Source organism: Pseudorasbora parva, chromosome 11 (genome assembly GCF_024679245.1).
Source record: "Pseudorasbora parva isolate DD20220531a chromosome 11, ASM2467924v1, whole genome shotgun sequence".
NCBI classification, from domain to species: domain Eukaryota; kingdom Metazoa; phylum Chordata; class Actinopteri; order Cypriniformes; family Gobionidae; genus Pseudorasbora; species Pseudorasbora parva.
Genome location: NC_090182.1, coordinates 7787128 through 7805985, shown reverse-complemented (window position 1 = coordinate 7805985; position 18858 = coordinate 7787128). Strand labels below are relative to the sequence as shown.

Genomic DNA, 18858 nt, shown 5'->3' with positions numbered 1-18858 from the left:
GAGCTGGGTATGCAAAACGTCTGTCAAAAGAGGTCCGTTTTTGAGCACAACACATCCAGCTGTAATTCAGGGAAAATATTGTGCGAACACGTCACGTGGCGCACGGATTCAGTCTTCCGAGCTTTTACCATTGAGTCAGTTCAGTTGATTTTGATTGATATGTGCGAGTGAGAGCGAGCTCAGACGGTGACCATTTTGAAGACAGAGAGCGTGGGCTCTCTGCTCGTTCTCCATCAGTTAACGTGCGCCCTGTCACGTGCATTAGTAATCTACATTAATTTATAAATCACAATTACTCATCAAATAAGGCTTTGGCGGGAAAAAAAAAGTTTTGGCGACCACCAAAAAATGTTCAATGTAGGAAAAACCCTGAGACTGTTTGCAAACTATACACACTGCCTTTAGTTTTGGACAAGCGCATGTGCTTGGATTGGACTTCTGTGAATAAAAACTCATCTTGCCAAGCTTTTTTAAAATGTATCTTGTCTGTGTGCCACTGCCTTGATTTCTCCATTATTGCATTTAATTTGTTGACGTTTATTGACGCGTGAAGCAAAGGGTACAGTGAAGATCAATCAATTTAAAAATAACCCCAGTATTTGCTCCATCTGAGGAAGTTTTCTGCTGTGAATGTCACCTTTATCTGCATATTACTTAACCCAGTAAATCCGGACACTTGAAATAATAGTTAGGAAAATCACAACATTGAAATTGAACAGTTTATTTAAACTTTAAATAAAATATTTAAAAAATCTAAAAAATGTTTTTTAATAATTATCATATTTCATATGTCCGGCTTTTTGATATGCATTGGCTCTTATGGTTAAACGAAATATGGAGAATATGAACTCAAGTTGGGGGGAAAATGTCAGCAGCTATTGTGATATTAGCTAATAGTGATATATGCTATTACACTTTAAAATAGCATATTTTCTTGGCGATAATTGCTATTTACACTAAGTGAAACTGCAATATGTTCTTTGCAGTTCTATACAATATCTGTAAATAGTAATTAGATGCTAAAATACTTTATTTTGACAGATACATAGCCCAACTATTTGCACCTCAGTGTCGCTGTACATTAACAGCATGCAATAATAAAATAGTGTAGATGATTATATTTATTAAAATTATTAAATGGACCTCAAGACGTATGCTTTACTGACTGCGCCACTGAAGATGTTGAAATATGTGTGTCTTTTTGTATCTTGTTCGGACCAACCAGGCATTGTTAGGCGGAGCGAGTGTAAAAAGCATTTGCCAACAAGGCACATTATTTGCACTCTGTGTAAATAGATACACCTGAAAAAAATACCTCAATTTTATAAAATTGAGTAAAATTAGGCAATTTGGTGCAGGAGCAGATATGGCCAAAAAGTAAGATGAAATTATGACGCTTGTAATGAGATCTTTGAAACAGTAGAGCAGATCCTTACATAAAACAATTTAAATATCAGCTGTCTGTCACTCTATATATCCCATTCCCAATACTGTCTTATTAGGATGATATTTAAATGCTTTGTTTTATGACCAAAGCTCTTTTAAAACATAATGCAAAGCAGTGGTGATTGAGATAAATAAATGTCCTCGAAAGCCAGATGATCATATTTGAGACTCTCAAAAATTATTATAATCAAGTAAACAAAAGTTGCTTCAGTCCAATAAGTGTTCATCTAGAAAAATCACTGACAATATAAAAGTTGTTCTTACATGTACTACACTGTAAAAAAAAGGCAAATTTTAAACTTTTGCAGTACAATCGACTTGGATGTTTAGGTTATTTCAACTTAAATTATGTTAAACTGACTTTAAAAAATGAGTTTCATCTTGTATAACTAATAAAAACAAGTTTAACATTTCTTAACTTATTTTGATGAGTTAAAACAAATGTAAAAACATATGTTGTCATAATTTATTGAACATATAATTTTTTACAGTGTATATACAAATTAAAATTTCACACCAACAAGACACGAACCAATTATTTTTACAATTATACTTGAACTATACCTTTTACTTGCTAAAAAATTATAAATTATTAAGCAGACAACAGAAGGAATTGTAGTAGAGGTTAATAATTCAGTTGGCTTAGAAATGTGCTTATTTAATAAGAACCAGTGGGTCTTTAGAGTAAAAACAATCCTATTTCCGATGACCCATTTAAAATATTATAAATCGTGCACAGAGCCACATCTGAGTTATGTGTCTTCTCGGGGGCAGAAACAGACAGAAATGCAGCAGGAGACCATGAGGATGATTTAAGAGTTGCATCAATAACCTACAGCAGATCAAAACATCCAACGGCCACCAGAAACACACACACACGAGCATCCACTCCATGAGGAACAGCAGATTGTGAGTCCTAATTAGTGCTGCTTGCTAAATCAAGCAATATTAGAACTATTTATCATAGTTAGGGGTGCACTTTCTTCCAAAAATACAAATCTTTAACTATTTAAATAGTTAAATAGATGTGTGTGTGTGTACTTCTGTAGGTTTTTCGTGTATGTATTAGTCAGCCGGTTTGTACGTTTGTTATAAATGAAGGACAGAGCTCAAATTCCCATTCAACCGTAATGAAGCCTTGAGGGAAACACACACACACACTGATGCCAGAGAAAACTCTGAACCTGGAGACCTGTCTCACAGACACACACACACACACACATGATTTGTGAAATTCCCATGGCTTTTTTTTATCTCCCTTATTCTTTTTTCCTGTTGGGATAAACAGGATCATTATTTCCGTACTATGAAGAGCTAATCGCACACTAATGCATGTTTCCAGCACTCATACTGCGGTAAAGCCTCGGGAATCAATTAAGAGAGATGGATTTCCTATTGAAGTTTAATCTCATGATGACAATACAGCTTGAGAAAAGGCAAGAACACACACACACACACACACACACAGCATCCTTACTAAAGTGACTGATTTGGGGCGCCGTACACTGGCAGCAACTCTGTGTTGAGCTCCTCACCTGAAACGCACAGTAGACTTGACAACGGTTCTTTAATTCGTTCATTTATCCATTCATTGATTAATTCTTTCATGCATTCATATTTGTTGTCTACACATGCATTCATTTCTGAATGCTTTCATCTGATCACTAATTTGTTCATGCATTCATTCATGACTTTGTCCATTCATTGGTTCATTCATGCATTCATTCGTTTATTCATAAATTCAATAATTTATCCTTTCATGCATTTATTAATTTATCAATTCATTCATTGATTTGTTTTTTTACATTCATTCAATTATAAATAATGCATTTAAGCATTTATTTGTTTATGCGTTCATTCATTCATTAAATTATGCATTTATTAATTCATTCATTAATTTGTTCATTTATGAATTAATTCATGCATTCATTTTATTTATGAATTTTTTCATGCATTCATGAATTTGTTGTTCACGCATGCATTAATTCCTGAATTCATTCATTTGATAATTCATTCATTCATTCATTCATTCATTCATTCATTCATTCATTCATTCATTCATTCATTCATTCATTCATCCGTTCATTCATCCATTCATTCATCCATTCATTCAATCATTCATTCCACCAGAAGAAACTATTTTTGCGACAAAGGTTTCAGACACAAAGCTGACAAATTAACAACAAAATCCCTCTACAACAAAATTAGATAACACTATTTAAGGCAAGTCTTAGTCAGTTCACTCATTGGCCATCTTGTCCACAGGTAAAACGCACAGAAGCACAGCTGCTATCCGTCTCATTGGGGACAGGGTGATATCCAGAACTGTTAGTCGAGATTATACTTCAATAACATTCGAATTAGCATTAAAGTAAAGTCACTAAAGTTTCTTCAAGTCTTCGCCCATCACTGCTCATTTTCTCAGAAGGAAAGACTGTAAATTTTGAATGTGTATTTCTGCTAAAAATGAACTTTTATGAGTAAAGAAACCACTGGAGTCCAGAGTAAGCAACATCTGACCAAAAAAAAAAAAAAAGAAGAAGACTTTTCCACTGGGTTTGCACTCATGCAAGCTGTGTGATTTAGTATAGCGCTAGATATCCTTTGACTCATGGTTTCTGAAAGATAATATTGATGATTAAGATTTTTCTCCAACTGAAAGTGCAGACTTCAGCTTTGAGCTTTTTGACTGAGTGAACTCTTTTCCCTCAAAAGATCCGTTCATCACAAATTCTGCTTTCATAATTCTTTATCTCTCTTTTTTTCCTTTTTCTCTGTCTTGGTGCCTTCGTTCTCTAGGGATGCAAGAAAGTTGAGATGGGCTTGCTTAGTTATAATGCTCCTTAAAATACAGAAATGTGCACTCCTCTGAACTCCACACATGCTTTTTTTTTTCTCCCCATGCAAACCTCAGGTGGTTGCCCAATGGATCTTCTCTATGAATCTTTCATTTAGCACAAACGTTATGTGACAACGTTTAAAATGTAGCGTTAAAAGTCTCTTTAAACCATGATCACAAAGTCTGAGCAATAACAATCGTAATGCAAACACTACTGATGACGAAAAAAGCTTAATCAATTGCACTGAAAAAAATAAAACCTCTGTGAAGATGAATCTACACGGTGCAACAATCATATACATGTAAATGTGTCATCTGGATATGCAAATTAGAGACATCACCTAGCAATTTCTAGTGACAAATGATGCCCTCTGAAATGACAGCAACACTGAAAAACAGATTTACAGCCGAGTTTGAAATGCAATACAGAAATAACTAGATTTGCATTTCCTGAAGAAAACAGAAGCGCCTGAACGATGGCAAAAGGAAACTTTGAGTTCTGCGTGTGAAATGTTGCGTCACACATGCTTTGTTGCTATTGTGACACTGATCAACATGTTTATATGGAACCTATTATCGCCTTTTTTGTCTTGATTTTGTTTTTTGGGCTCTTCTAGAACAGGTTTAATGTTCAAAAGCACATTATTTTTCTCATATTCTCCATTGTTGCAGCTCCTCTCTTCCCAGTCTGTCAGTAACGCTCTGTTTAGTTTCCGTGTCTATGAAGCCCCTCCCTTTGTAAAGCACAATGTGCTCTGATTGGTCGGCTTGGCCAGTGTGTTGTGATTGGTCAAGTGCTTTGAGCATGTTTGGGAAATGCCCCGCCCCTTACCATAACCGCGAGTTTCAAAACTACTAACCAACTAACCAGGCGCCGCCCCTTTATTCTGCGAATGCCAATAATTATTTCAATGAGGAATGCTGTGATGTTTACATGTCCAGAAGAAAATGTAAGACTATGGAGGCGCTCCAGGGAGTTTTATAACTTTACAGACATTTTTCATGCTCAAACTGCAACATTACACTCTTCAGAAAGTTCAACCTAAAAATGTAATATCAGCCAAGCATTAACAAACATTGCATACAATCTCTGCTCTCTGCTAGAGATGGTTAAAAAGTTCTAATAAAGGCAAAAGCAATCAACACAATTCAGCATGCAAAAGAAAGAAAGAAAAAAACTAAGAAAGGAGGACATTTGCAATTCGCTGTGCAAATAATACAATGATTTAGAAGATAAATGCAATAGCACAGTCCCTGCGGGATGAGTGTGTTTTCCATACAGTGTTCACAAGACTCTATAACAAGCCGTTGTTGAACACGCTTCATTTATCTCTGTCCCTCATTATGGGCTTTGTTAACCTTCAATACATTCTCCGTCGCTCTGTATTATTCTCTCATCTTTTTACCTATAGTTTTTGCTCATCACGTCCCTTCTTTTCTCGCTTTCTCTCAACTCACTCAGTTGCTGGGAAATTGTAGGAAGGACTGTGGCTATACTGTAAATAGAGGTCATAACCCTCTCTCTCTCTCACACTCACACACACACACACACACACACACACGCGCGCGCACACAAACTCACACACACACACACACCTCGTGAAGTTAGATTGCAGTCGGATAAAATGGTTGCTGTGTGTTTGAAGCAGTTGTGATAATAATTTGTGTCGGTGGCCGTGGCATCCTAAAGTATGTTTTATTCATTTCTACTTAAGGATTAAAAAAACTCATTGTAAAGAGTTTTAACCCTTGACCCGAACCAACCAGCTCGGAGATGAAGCAAAATATTACAAACTTTCATTTTAGAAACAAAAGTAGTATTTGAATATGGCAAAGATACAACAGTACAAAGAGCACCATGAATGACGCAATCGAATCAAAAACTATTACAATATTGCCATATTTATAATTCACTATACATTTTAAAATAATATATCTGAAGCTTAATGCAAATTATTTAATTCTGTACAAATATTTACTCCCATTTAGGGACATTTAGACATTTTGAAGTCAGCAAGATTTGTTTTGGGAAAAAAAAAAAAATATATAATCCTTTTATTCAGCAAAGATGCATTAAATTGATCAAAAATGACAGTAAGGTAATTTATAATGTTACAAAAGATTTTGATTTCATGCTGTTCTTTTGAACCTTCTATTCATCAAAGAATACTGGAAAATAAATATTGAGCAGCACAACTTTTTTTTTAAATAATTATAATAATCAGAAATGTTTCTTGAGCATCAAATCCTCATATTATAATGATTTCTGACGGATCATGTGACACTGAAGACTGGAGTAAAGATGCTGAAAATTCAGCTTTGATCACAGGAATAAAGTACACTTTACAATATATCCACATATAAAACAATTATTATAAATTGTAATAATATTTCACAATATTACGTTTTTTTACTTTATTTTTTATGAAATAAATGCCGTTTTGGTGAGCAAAGGTCTTACTGACCTAAACTTTTGAATGGTAGTGTATAACTAGTGTTTATTATAACGTGCATTGTCATGGTAACAGCCACTTCTTTGATCTATGGATCTGGATTTGGCTATTAAACATGATTTTCTTAAAAATGCAGCGGCAATGACTTAACTTGAGAGCTCACAGTCTGTCTGAAAGGTGTGTCTTCAAGTGTGTCTTGAAAGGTTTATATATTATCATTAAAAATCAATCTCTCTGTGGAAAAAAAAATGAATGCAATTTTTACTTCCTGAACCCGACTGCTGTACTGTGTAAGAAAGTGAGATGAATGAGGGACTGAGCAGAAGGAAAGAGAGCGAGAAACAGAAAGAGAATGTTTCTCTATAGGTCTGTCTTCAGTTGTGTTTGTTATTTTGACGTGTCATACTTTCTTAATGTTCATTTCTATGTCATGACAAACGGTCACGTTGTAACGGAGGATGAAACGTGTGCTTCTGTTTTCCTTTTGTTCTTTCATCAATCGCACACGTGAACTTTCATTCACAAAAACTATTTCTGTTGTAATTACATCAAAATATCCACCTACCCCCCTCCCACACCGCAAACATATACTTTTCTTACTTAGCATTTTTGACTTGTATTCTAGTAAAAAAAAATCTTACATTAAGAAACATTTACTAGACAAGTAAAAAAAAAAATCTTGTTTTGGGAAAAAATAACTCAAAATTAAGAGAGTTTTTGCTTAAAAATAAGCAAAATAATCTGCCAGTGGAGTAAGCAAAATAATCATGTTTTCTGTTTGAATTAAGATTATTTTTCTTACCTCACTGGCAGATTATTTTGCTTATTTTAAGTAAAACTCTCTTAATTTTGAGTTATTTTTTCCCAAAACAAGACAATTACTTTTGCTTGTCTAGTAAATACTTCTTGTTGTAAGAATTTTTAGATGTTTGGCCTAGAAACAAGATAAAAATACTAAGAAAGAAAAGCTTTTTTTTTTTTTTTTTTTTTTTTTTTTGCAGTGCATTTTAATGTATCCTATACATTTGCAACAATCATACATTGTTATAATCTTAAAAACAACTTGTTTTTTATTTTTTATTTTACCTTTATTTAACCAGGTTAATCATTTGAGAACAGTTTCTCATTTGCAACCGCAACCTGGCCAAGATAAGGCGACATGAAATGACACATAACATACCAACATTCAAATACACAATCATAAACATAGAAGACATTCAAATTTCAAATAAAAAGTTCTAGACATTGTGTAAAAATAAAAATGTGCAAATAGATGCAATAGCAGCCATTTAATTTAGTACGTGCAGAAATACATTTGACTATATTCGCAAGGTGCATCAACATGTACAGTGGTCTGTCAGTAAATTTGATAGTAAATCTTTAAACGTCGTGATTGAAACAATGGATTCTAATTTAAGAGACTTTTGTAAAATGTTCCAAACCCAATCATTTGCAGCAGAAAATTTAAAAGAAGAGCGGCCAAAAGAGGTGCGGGATTTTGTGGGGTCTAGAGAGATCATGGGTTAGTTACTCTAAAAAAGTAATTCATTACTAGTTACTAACTACATATTCAATAGGTCTCTCCAAAAAGTATTTAATTACTTTTTACTAATTACTTTTTAATTACATTCTAAATCCTATATCAACCTCGAGTTAAGCAATTCAAGGTTAGACATGAAACGACTCTTTTAATTCATTCAAATACATAATATAAGACTACATCAATTATTCTTATTAACTGTCCAAAGTATTACAAATGTGAGAAGGATACATAAAAACATTTATTTATAAGTTACAGTTTAAATGATGATGTTAATTCCACTTTTGTATTATGTATAATTATATTTAGTATTAATGCTGCCTTCACATGCTATCGTAATTATGAGTTTCCGAGGTAAAAATTGCAAATGAACGCGATCTGACCAATCACAAATTTTATCCGACAAAGCAGTCAGGAGAGTTATGCTGCCTTCACGTGCTATCTGAATCATCATATATACAAGTTTCCAAGCTAAAAATTGCACATGAACGCCCTCTGATGTCGTGTTTCCCACTGGGAAGTTCAGAAATAATTTTGATATCCAAGTTCCTGAGATGGACGTGGCATAACTGTTAAAAATGGCGAATGGGAGACGAATTTCTGTTGTGGCAGGTGTTCTATTAGGTTTTTCCCACAATAATTTAATTGTCTTGTCTTGTCGTTAAAGTAGTACATACATAAATGAATAATCATTTGAAGCATATTGTGTATTTTAAACACATCTAAAATTGCATGTGGTTGACCATCATTTCAGAATAGTGAGCAAGCTGACTATCTAGATGGTGTGGTAAAAGTTGCAATACAATGATCATGTATGGCTGAAAACTATTGCCATTTTAGTTTTTAAGCAGCCTTTATTGTCTACATTATGCCTTTATTGTGAATGTGATTATAAACGATATGCTTTCGTGTTGTGCTGTTATGTTTGCCGGTGATTCTATGATTTTCTGGGACCAGGAAATGACTGAAATGGTTATAGCGTTAAAATAACATTTTCCAAAAGACGCACAAAAGTATAAACCTGGTATCCTCCGTTCTTTCCGACAACAAAGCAGCCGAACACAACGAGCTCGCAATCCCGACTTCTGAAGTGGGAAGTAGGAAACTTCCGATAGCACGTGACGGCAGCATTATTACATCAGAAGTAACTGTAATTAAATTACAGAAAAAATAAGAGTAATGCCTTACTTTACTTTTTCAAGGGGAAAGTAAGTAAATTACAGTAATTAATTACTTGGTAACTAATTACTCCCAACACTGAGAGAGATATATTTACTCGAGCGCAGGTTAAATACAGGCACTGATATGGTTACTAAAGTACTTGGGTAAGATAGTACGGACTTTTAAATTAACTGATACCAGTGATTTAGGCGCCGGTTGTCTAACGAAGGCCTTCCAACTAGTGAGTAAAGAGTACAGTGGTGGGTGTTGTATGGGGCTTTAGTAATAAAGCGAATAGCACTGATATAAATATGAAATATTTGATATATGATATATATAAAAATGAATAGCACTCAATAGCACTTGAGTAAAGATTTAGAAGCAGTTCTGTACTCTCAGTGCATTTAAAGGGATAGTTCACCTAAAAATGTATGTAAGGGTGCTTTCACACCTGCCTCATTTAGTTCGGTTGAATCATACAAGAGTTCGTTTCCCTCTTTGGTGCGGTTTGTTTGGTCAGGTCTGAAAGCAGCAATCGCACTCGGGTGCGCACCAAAAGCGGACCAAACAAGTGTACCAAGACCTCCTCCTTGAAGAGCTGGTCTCGGTACGCTTTCAAACGAACTCTGGAGCGGTTCGTTCGTGGTGAGAACGTGATCCGACCAACTGCAAAAGTACTGATCATTTTTGGACTAAACCAGCTGCCGTAGTTAGCATCGCTGACATTGTGTGCATGACATTATTACCTGATAGATCGTTGGAAATATTTTCGGGAAGATATGCATGTCAAGAATAGTTAATGCACGCCTCCGCTTGAAGTGACGAGCAAAACTCAAAACATTCAAAATTTTCCACACGTAAATTCAGACCAATCGAAAAGCAGTTTAAGAAATACGCCATAGACAATGAGTGATGTGGAGGTTGTCACGTGCCTGCGTTTTGGTACGTTTCAACTGGTTCGGACCAAAGCAATCAGTGTGGTGTGAAAAGGAACCAAAAAAGCTGAAAAATGCAACAATGTATTATTGTTTGCCCTTGGTTCGGACCAAATGAACCGAACTAGAGATTGTGAAGGCACCCTAATAATATCATCTATTTCTGCCTTTTTTTTAGTGTGGAGCACGACTTCCGTGTGCAAGAGGGACAATATCAAAGCATTCTGGAAGCATTGGATGAAGCGGAGTATGATGTTCCCGCCCCGATCCCAAAACCCGCCCAAATACGGCCGCGAACCAAGAGCCGCGTCAAGAAACTGCGCAAGAAATGTTTCTGGTGGCTGTAGAAAACCAACTCCATGGAGATGTGTGTACGATGTCGGAAAGCAAAATACGAGTTTCATAATTCAGTGCAGCTCCCAAAAACTACTTCATGACGTGGGAAAAATGATGCTCTTCTTTGATATAAGTGTTACAGTGTGTCGAAATTGGCGAAGCCGCGGCTGAACCAAAAGCTCATCTGACATCCTGAAAACTTGAGGACAATTTAAAACCCAAGGAGACCCACAAGACCTCTCGTCTTAAGTCAATAATTCCCCTTCATAGTGTCTGACAGAGCCGGGACGCAGTCGATATCCCTCTTTACGCTGATGGACAGAGCGTTACCCTGATGGAGATTTTCCGTCTCATCTCCTCGTCACCGTTCTCTGACCTTTGTGTGCAGATGGCTTCTGTCCCCGACTAATGAATGTCTAAAGCTCTGTTCCCAAACCTAGTCATCTGTCTACCTACACAGCATTTTAAGTAACCGGTAGTTGAGCTCCAGATACCAAGGCCATCTTATAAGCTGCATATATCCTTAATGGAAAAGGGAATTGCAGAATGTACTGCGATAAGAGAAAGCATCCAAAGTGTTACAATTATCAACACTGACACCTGTTTAATGAAATACTGGACTGGAATCAATCAGCCCCTTATGAGGCTCTATTTCAGTTAGAAAGCTTCCTATAGAGACAGAGCGTATTTAGGCCACGCCCACACCGGGGGAAAACCAATCCAACGCTCTACATAGACTTTGTATTGCGTGAAGCGGTTGCCTCGTCTTTTTTCACTTATAACAAAAAACAGAACAATGTCTAAAAGCTGATATGTGACAAGGTGTGAAGCAAACAAGCTAAAAAACACATAACTAAGTTATTATAAGCTGTCGACCCCAAAAAACGAGCATTTAAAGGCGGGTGTACACTGTGCGAATTCGGACACTCGGGAGGTCGTGAGATATTGCAGACGCTACGTGTCAGTTAATTTGATCATCGCATCAAATCAGCTGGTACACGACACGCCTTTTTGCACCGCGAGCCGGCCGCGATCACACAAGCTTTCGCTTTAAACTAAGACACCGGAGCTTTCAATGTTGCTGATAGCTTCAGATACAAAAAATAAAGAAAAAATGTGTGCAAATGATTTGTTGAAAAACAGAGAACAGTAGCCAATCCTTTCAACCGAAACAACCAGAGGGAGAGAGGGTGCGCGTGAGAGAGAGAAAGAGTGTGTGTGTGTGTGTGTGTGTGTGTGTGTGTGTGTGTGTGTGTGTGTGTGTGTGTGTGTGTGTGTGTGAGTGTGTGAGTGTGTGAGTGTGAGAGAGAGAGAGAGAGAGAGAGAGAGAGAGAGAGAGAGAGAGAGAGAGAGAGAGAGAGAGAGAGAGAGAGAGAGAGAGAGAGAGAGAGAGAGAGAGAGAACGCTGTATGTTTACAGCCACTAAGCTAATAATACTCATAGATTGAGCCTATGTGACGTGCTTGTGCATGATTTGGCAATAGGGGACAGTCATATGCTGGTGAAAATCGTGCCGACTCCCCAAACTTTTTAAACATGCTTACAAATTATCGTAAGGTCGGGAGGTGCTCCAAACGTGCTCGGCTCGTTCCGCATTTCCTCTCACACGATACGAGCATCCACAAATCGTCTGCGAGTTCGTACGACAGCAAAAAACGCACCGTGTACGCCCGCCTTATAAGGAGACAAAAGTGGATACAGGCAATAAGACGTGAAGCTTCAGCAGGAAGAATAGGTCAATTTTGGGATCCTGACACTCAGTATGTCTCAGTATGTCTACGTGTGCGGTAAACATGTTGTCAAATATCCAAATGTCAGTTTTTTTTGTAATAAGTCTGAAATGATAAGGAGGCCGCTTCCCGCAACAGAAAGTCAATGGAGCCGGTTGGTTTGTTTTCCCCCCGGGTGGGCGTGGCTTTCAGATTATGACGCGTGTCGCTCGGTCTCTATGTAGACGGTAGCTTTCGGAACATTGTTTAAATGTTTCAAACACTAAAGTTCAGAATTCCAAAAGTTCTAACATTCCGACGTGATTCCGGAAGCAAAGGCAGGAGGGAAAGTGTGACTAAAGGGGCCGTTCATACTGAACACATTCTTGTATTACATCTGCACCATCTTTAGTTAGTCAATATACATAAACATGATTTTTAAGACGATTCAATTTGAGTACTAGCTTTTAAAAAATTTAAAAAATTGCAATTTACCCCTGTCGAGTAACCGGCGGCAAAATACCGGAAATGGCACATTCCATAAGGAGAATACATGAACCACGTTATAAGACTGTTTTCTAAGGCTGCACAATGTATTAAAACAATTAACAAACATATTACAGCATAGATAATGCTATTGAGTGCTTTTATATAAAACATGACGACTTAATTTTGATACTTTTATTATTGCCTCATTGTTATTATATGTGCATTTTAATTCATTTTAAAGCTATTGTTTGCTTAAGTCTATTTTTATTACCACAAAAAAAATTTTTTCAATAAATCGTCAAAAAGCTAGACCAATTACTCGATTACTAAAATAATTGTTAGTGACAGCCCTAATTGAGACGCGTTCGGTTACCTTGCGCCATTTTTAAATGTATGTGAACAGCCCCTATTGCGCGCTTCACGTCTCATTGAAATTACCATAATTACTCACTGACACATTCTACTCAAAGTAATGAGAAATGATTTGTTTCTATTGCAACTCTCAATGCCAAAATTGCGCCAATTGCGCCAAAAGTAGCGCCAACACTGCTGCATGTGCATCTTTATTGACTATAACAGAAAGATTAATGGTAACAATAGTTAAAGCTTATATGTATAATGCATTATAAAAGTATTCATAATGTACATTAAAATGCATTATATCTACTCAAATAATTGTAACCAAAGTTGAAATTCATTATAATAATCACAGATCTCGCTACATCTGAAATTGGTTGTTTCTCAATTTAATGCATTATACTTTCTAAAGTTGTATAATAAATTTATTTATACTCCGGTTAAAATTATTCATGAATGCATTATGAAGTGCATTACAAGGCATAATTAATGCATTAAAATTGTTCTATAATGCATTGTAAAATAAAGGCTTTAACTACATTACTACATTAATTTAGGTCTATAATCTCTGTGAATGCTATCTATAGCAAAACAAGCAAAAGTTACAGCAGCTCATTCACAACCTTTAATGGTCTTTTGCATGGCTGCACAATATATCAAAATATCTCAAATGCACATATCGCTATATGCATAGCAATGGCTTGCGAAAACTAAATTATTTTATTACTTAAAAAAGTTAAATGAAGTCAAAACATTAGCTTGGCATACCTGTCAACATTTGGGTATCAAAACCCGGGAGATTCCAGGGGGGTGTACCTGTGCTCTTCCTACCTGCATAACAACTTAAAAAGTAGGAAATATACATAAATTGCTATCAGTTTGCACTGCATACGTTATGAATTACATAGATTAATCCTTATTTAAGGTTCTGAAATTATTTACTCAAGAGCAGAGCATATTTAATGAACATTTACTTTTGTTCTTTACATTGTCATTATAAGTGGTTACTGTAACTTTAAAAGATCTTCCGCTGTCGCACGATGCGGATGTGAGATGCTGAAGGCGCAGCTACAAAACGCGTGACTGTCCCCTCTTCAGAAAATTACATTCGCTGTCCCATTGATCAGGGTATTTACATGAGGGTTTGGTTTTTTTGGCAGGAGTGCCTTCTGTCTCTATCATTATGTCCATCATCCGTCTCTGTTTTGTTTTCGTTTTTTCCACGCGTTGTCACTCGTCATCTGACCTCACACACTAACCTCGCGACAACGGCCACTACAGTACTGTAGGCTACTGCAGATGGCAGTTATCGCGAGGCTGGTTACAGAGCTCAGATGGGAAATGTTTTTGTTTTTTTACTCCGGTATTATTATTTTTTAATAGCGCATGTTAAAATACAGGAGATTTACGGGAAAATACTAATACGGGAGGACGGCGGGAAAGAAGGGTAAAATACGAGACTTTCCCGGCCAAAACGGGACACTTGACAGGTATGTAGCTTGGCGACATGATTACATACAAGTGATATGGATAATGGTAAAAAGAGTTAAGCGCAATAAGCCACAGAGAATAACTCAATAGACCCTATTATTCACCCAGCGCAATGTGACGCTAGGTGTAGGCGTTTTCTTTAGGTGTGCTGGTCTGAAAACCAGGTGTGTTCAGGAGTATTATTGGTGAGTATTATTGTTGCTATTTTGAGGAACTGAAAATGACTGCCCTTGACCAACAAAAAGCTGCTCTAAAGTCAGTAGTGAAGTGTTTATTGTGTTATTTAAAGGGCGCGTTAGTAATGTGTGCCTATAGTTGGATGCACAACACAAGTACACTCTGCTTGTTACACACACATCAGCAGCACACCAACATGAAAAATATTTTTAAAAAAAAGATTACTATGTAAAATATTATTGTGTACATAAAGATAAAAATGCCTACATCATAACGGTATCAGAATGACCTATTTGTAGTAATGATGAATTAAATTGGCTAATTATTTGACCAATCGTCGCAATACACACTGACTCGTCAGATTGAGGGCGTCTATATTCAGCCCTTTAAATAGCAAATCTGCTTTTAAAGCGAATTGGAGATGAGATTCGGACTGTTTTTTTTTTTGCACGTAATGCCCAAAACACACCCGTGACTCATTAAGAGTCTAGGTACAACCCTTTTGGACCATTTTTTTTTCTGCCGTTAAAATAGCAAAAGTGGATTCGAACATGCCCTTAATGCACCTGTGCCTTGTGCTTCAGACCATGCGCTCAGATAGTTAAAATAGGGCCCAATGTGATACTTAGACAGTGTGCAATCCCGAATTCAGTTCTCTTCTGCAGCTCATAAGACCAAATACACACAACGTTATGTCAAAATGCTGTCGTGGTCGGTTATGTTTTAAGTGAGCGTAACCAGCTGAGGAATTAAACACATGCGTAACAGTATATTGGATCCGTGCATTAGCTCTTAAAGTGACAACAGCCTAATATTCCTGCTCCTTTTTTTTTTTAATGTTAATCACTGCTCTTGATTAAATAACTTTTATAGCTTTAATACGGATCAGAGTTTACTTAATTCATCCATTTAAGACTAAGCAGACCTTTTTTTTATTACATTTCTGTTTTGTATATTATCGCATCACATTATTTAGTGAGTTATCGCATTTCACTTTTGTTAAATATCATGCAGCCCTAGTCTTTGCAAAAATTTTGACAAAACATGAGCTGGTTTTTCTAGTTGGAAACTGGTAATTATGGTAATTTCATCATGACATGAATGCCCCATTAATGCAACATGGATGCAGCCGCTAATTTCCTCACACAAGACAAAATTAAAGTGTAATTAAAGTGTAAATGTTTGGTGTTTTCACAGACATTGTAGCTTCAATGTTTAGATCCTTCTGATATATTTTTCTCTGTGTTTTATACACACTTTCTTACACACAGATCAGCACTTCTTTCAAGCTCACGTCTTCCACTCCGTATCTGTCATGTCTATATGTTAGGACTTGAAAATATATAAATATATATATATACACACACAAATATATAGAATAACAAATATTATAATCAATGTATTTTTATACGCCAATATTCTGATAGTCTAAGACTATATTTCCCACAATGCACTTCTTCCTCCCTTCACCTGTTTGTAATTGAGATATTTAAGATGACGTCAATAAAATTGTGTATTTTAATGCTGTACATGTTTCTGGTTTGGTCACAAATAACACAATCAGAGGAGAACAAATAAAAGGAAAACCTCAAAATATCACATTTGGCCATTGTTTACATCACAGACTCGAAGTGTGAGGAATATTAATAGCGATACTTGGCTTGGCAAACACCGCTAACTGTAAAACGGCATTAAAAGAGGGAAGAGGAAAGGAAATGGAGAGGATCTAGAGGCTTTAACTCACGATGAGTGTGTGTTCTCGGCCCATCGTGATGACTGTGCGGTTTATCGTCCTCAGCAGAGACGACACAATGTCCTGAATGTGCTGAAATGTGTCTCCCTGGAAGAGAAAGAGACAAAATGTTTGTCATTTGTATTCTAGCACAGAACCGCACTGCATCCAAACGGTCAAAGATTTTCTCATTAAGTCACACAATTAAAACAGATTCACTCTTGAGCTCCTCACCTCAGTGTTTCCTGTTTATAAGCTACAAACCTTAAAGGAAGAATTCAGCCAATATGTAAATTTTGTCAACATAAGCAGCTCTTTTCCATTCAGATGAAAGTGAATGACGACCACAGCTGTCAAGCAAGATTTATTTTCTATTTAAATTTGTGTTGCTTTTTCACATAAAGGATTGAGAAGATGATTACTGTCGTGATGTTTTCATTTATGAGCCTCCTGGTCACCGTCTCACGTTCTTTGCACAGACAGAGCAGCGTGAATTGACACGATGAGTTAATGCGAACAGAATTTAAAGGTTTCGGTTAACCCTTTTTATTTGAACTATGCGTCAAATGAAGAGTGAAATGTGTGTTTGTGTTTTAGTTGCAGGTCTGGTTTCTCTGGCTCCTTCACGGTAATTTATTGTTTAAATGTATTGATCGGACTGAAGAGCTCTGGAGCGGCCCAGATGAATGAGTGTGTGTGTGTGTGAGTATGATGTCAACTTAAGGTCTTTTATTTCTTTTTATTCGTTTTTTAAACCAATTCTGAGAGTTTAAAACCCATCTGGGCCCAAAAATAGCCAATTTCTAAAAATGTCGAGTCCCTTAAAGTCAACCTAAATCATGCTCCTGATGTTTTACTGCCCAATTCAGTATGTTACTCCACAGAAAGGAAAATGTTTTGTCTTTTTTAAACTTGAAACAAACTGGCCCATGTAATGGCATGACCTCACATTCGATCAGACAGTATTTATGAGCAGCATGCCATAAACTACGATGGAAACACATTTACTGAATAAATCTCTCGAACAAGAACTCGTGTGACTTTGCCCTAACAGACGATGTGATTGGATAATTGGAGTTAGCAGTGGACCAATCACATCACAAAGCATCTGAAATGTTGGTTTGGTGGTTCTGAAACGCCTGAGTCAAAGTCTGTCATCAAAATGATTCGGTTTAACTCCCCAATCTGAAGCGTCTCACACGATTCTGCTCTCAAACACCCGCATCCGAACGCAAGAGAACATGGCAGCTTTGGAGAACATGGAGTTTATTGCGATTCGTCCGCCACTCTGAGACGCAAATCAGGAAAAAATTACATTAAGATTAATAAATACTGTATTGTTCATTGTTAGTTGTCACTAATCAAGTTTATAATGTTACCAATAAGTACTATAATAGTATAGAAATAATACTTAAATACCACTTGAATCACAATATTAGTATCTCTCAACTTCCGTCTCATGAGTAGATTCAGTTTCTAAACAGCGACATCTTCAATCGACAAACATCTTCTGTCTGTGTGTGAGAATCACATGAAAATGACCGTGTGTGTGTGTGAGAGAGAGAGAGAGAGTGTTTACCACCCCCTCACTAATTTCATGACGCAGAGGCGGATAAAGCGAGGGATTGAGAGAGAGAGAGAAACATCTGTTCATCTCTACATGGAGTTTTTCATTTCATATTGTGTTTCTCAGCGTCACTTCACTTCAGCTGTCGACAAACTCTCTGTGTGTGTGTGTGTGTGTGTGTGTGTGTGTGTGTGTGTGTCTCTCATTCTCTAGCTTTAGTCTTTCACATCTGTTTCTCTCTTTCTCAGTGGTCAGTGGATGACGGCTTAATCATGTACACCTATAATCCCTGTGGTGTGTGTGTGTATGTGTGAGTATACGCAGATGATACCTGTAGCCAGGTAGTTTCCATTTCTCTTTCATCTATCAGTCTCTCATCACACTCATGAATCTCATATTTCACCCCAAATCAAAGAAAAACATATTTTACTAAAATATTATATGATGTATATTTCAGAGTTGTTTATATATTGTCTATTTTAGAGTTTTTGCATTAAATCAGCATTTGCGTGACAACTTTAGCCACAAATACTAATAAATGTTGTGTAAAAACAACGATAAACATTTCAGTTGTAAAGTATTGAACATCGTATTAGTATTTGATGTGTTGCCTATAAGATATGCTG

The 18858-nt window shown here is 36.5% G+C and overlaps 2 protein-coding genes across 3 annotated transcripts in view; one reads left to right on the top strand and one right to left on the bottom strand.

Annotated features, from left to right (window-relative positions):
* Positions 1–16658, top strand: part of LOC137092609 (protein INSYN2B) — a 35720-nt gene extending 19062 nt beyond the window's left edge. Inside the window, exon 4 of the mRNA XM_067456913.1 lies at positions 10553–16658. Within this exon, the coding sequence (XP_067313014.1) occupies positions 10553–10721 (169 nt within the window). The 3' untranslated portion in view covers positions 10722–16658. The remainder of the gene's footprint in view (positions 1–10552) is intronic.
* The window catches only part of dock2-like (dedicator of cytokinesis protein 2), a 156382-nt gene that overhangs the window by 62723 nt on the left and 74801 nt on the right, over positions 1–18858 (bottom strand). For both annotated transcript variants that reach the window (XM_067456911.1, XM_067456912.1), the window contains exon 26: positions 16678–16773. In XM_067456911.1, coding sequence (XP_067313012.1) covers positions 16678–16773 — 96 coding nt within the window. The remainder of the gene's footprint in view (positions 1–16677; positions 16774–18858) is intronic.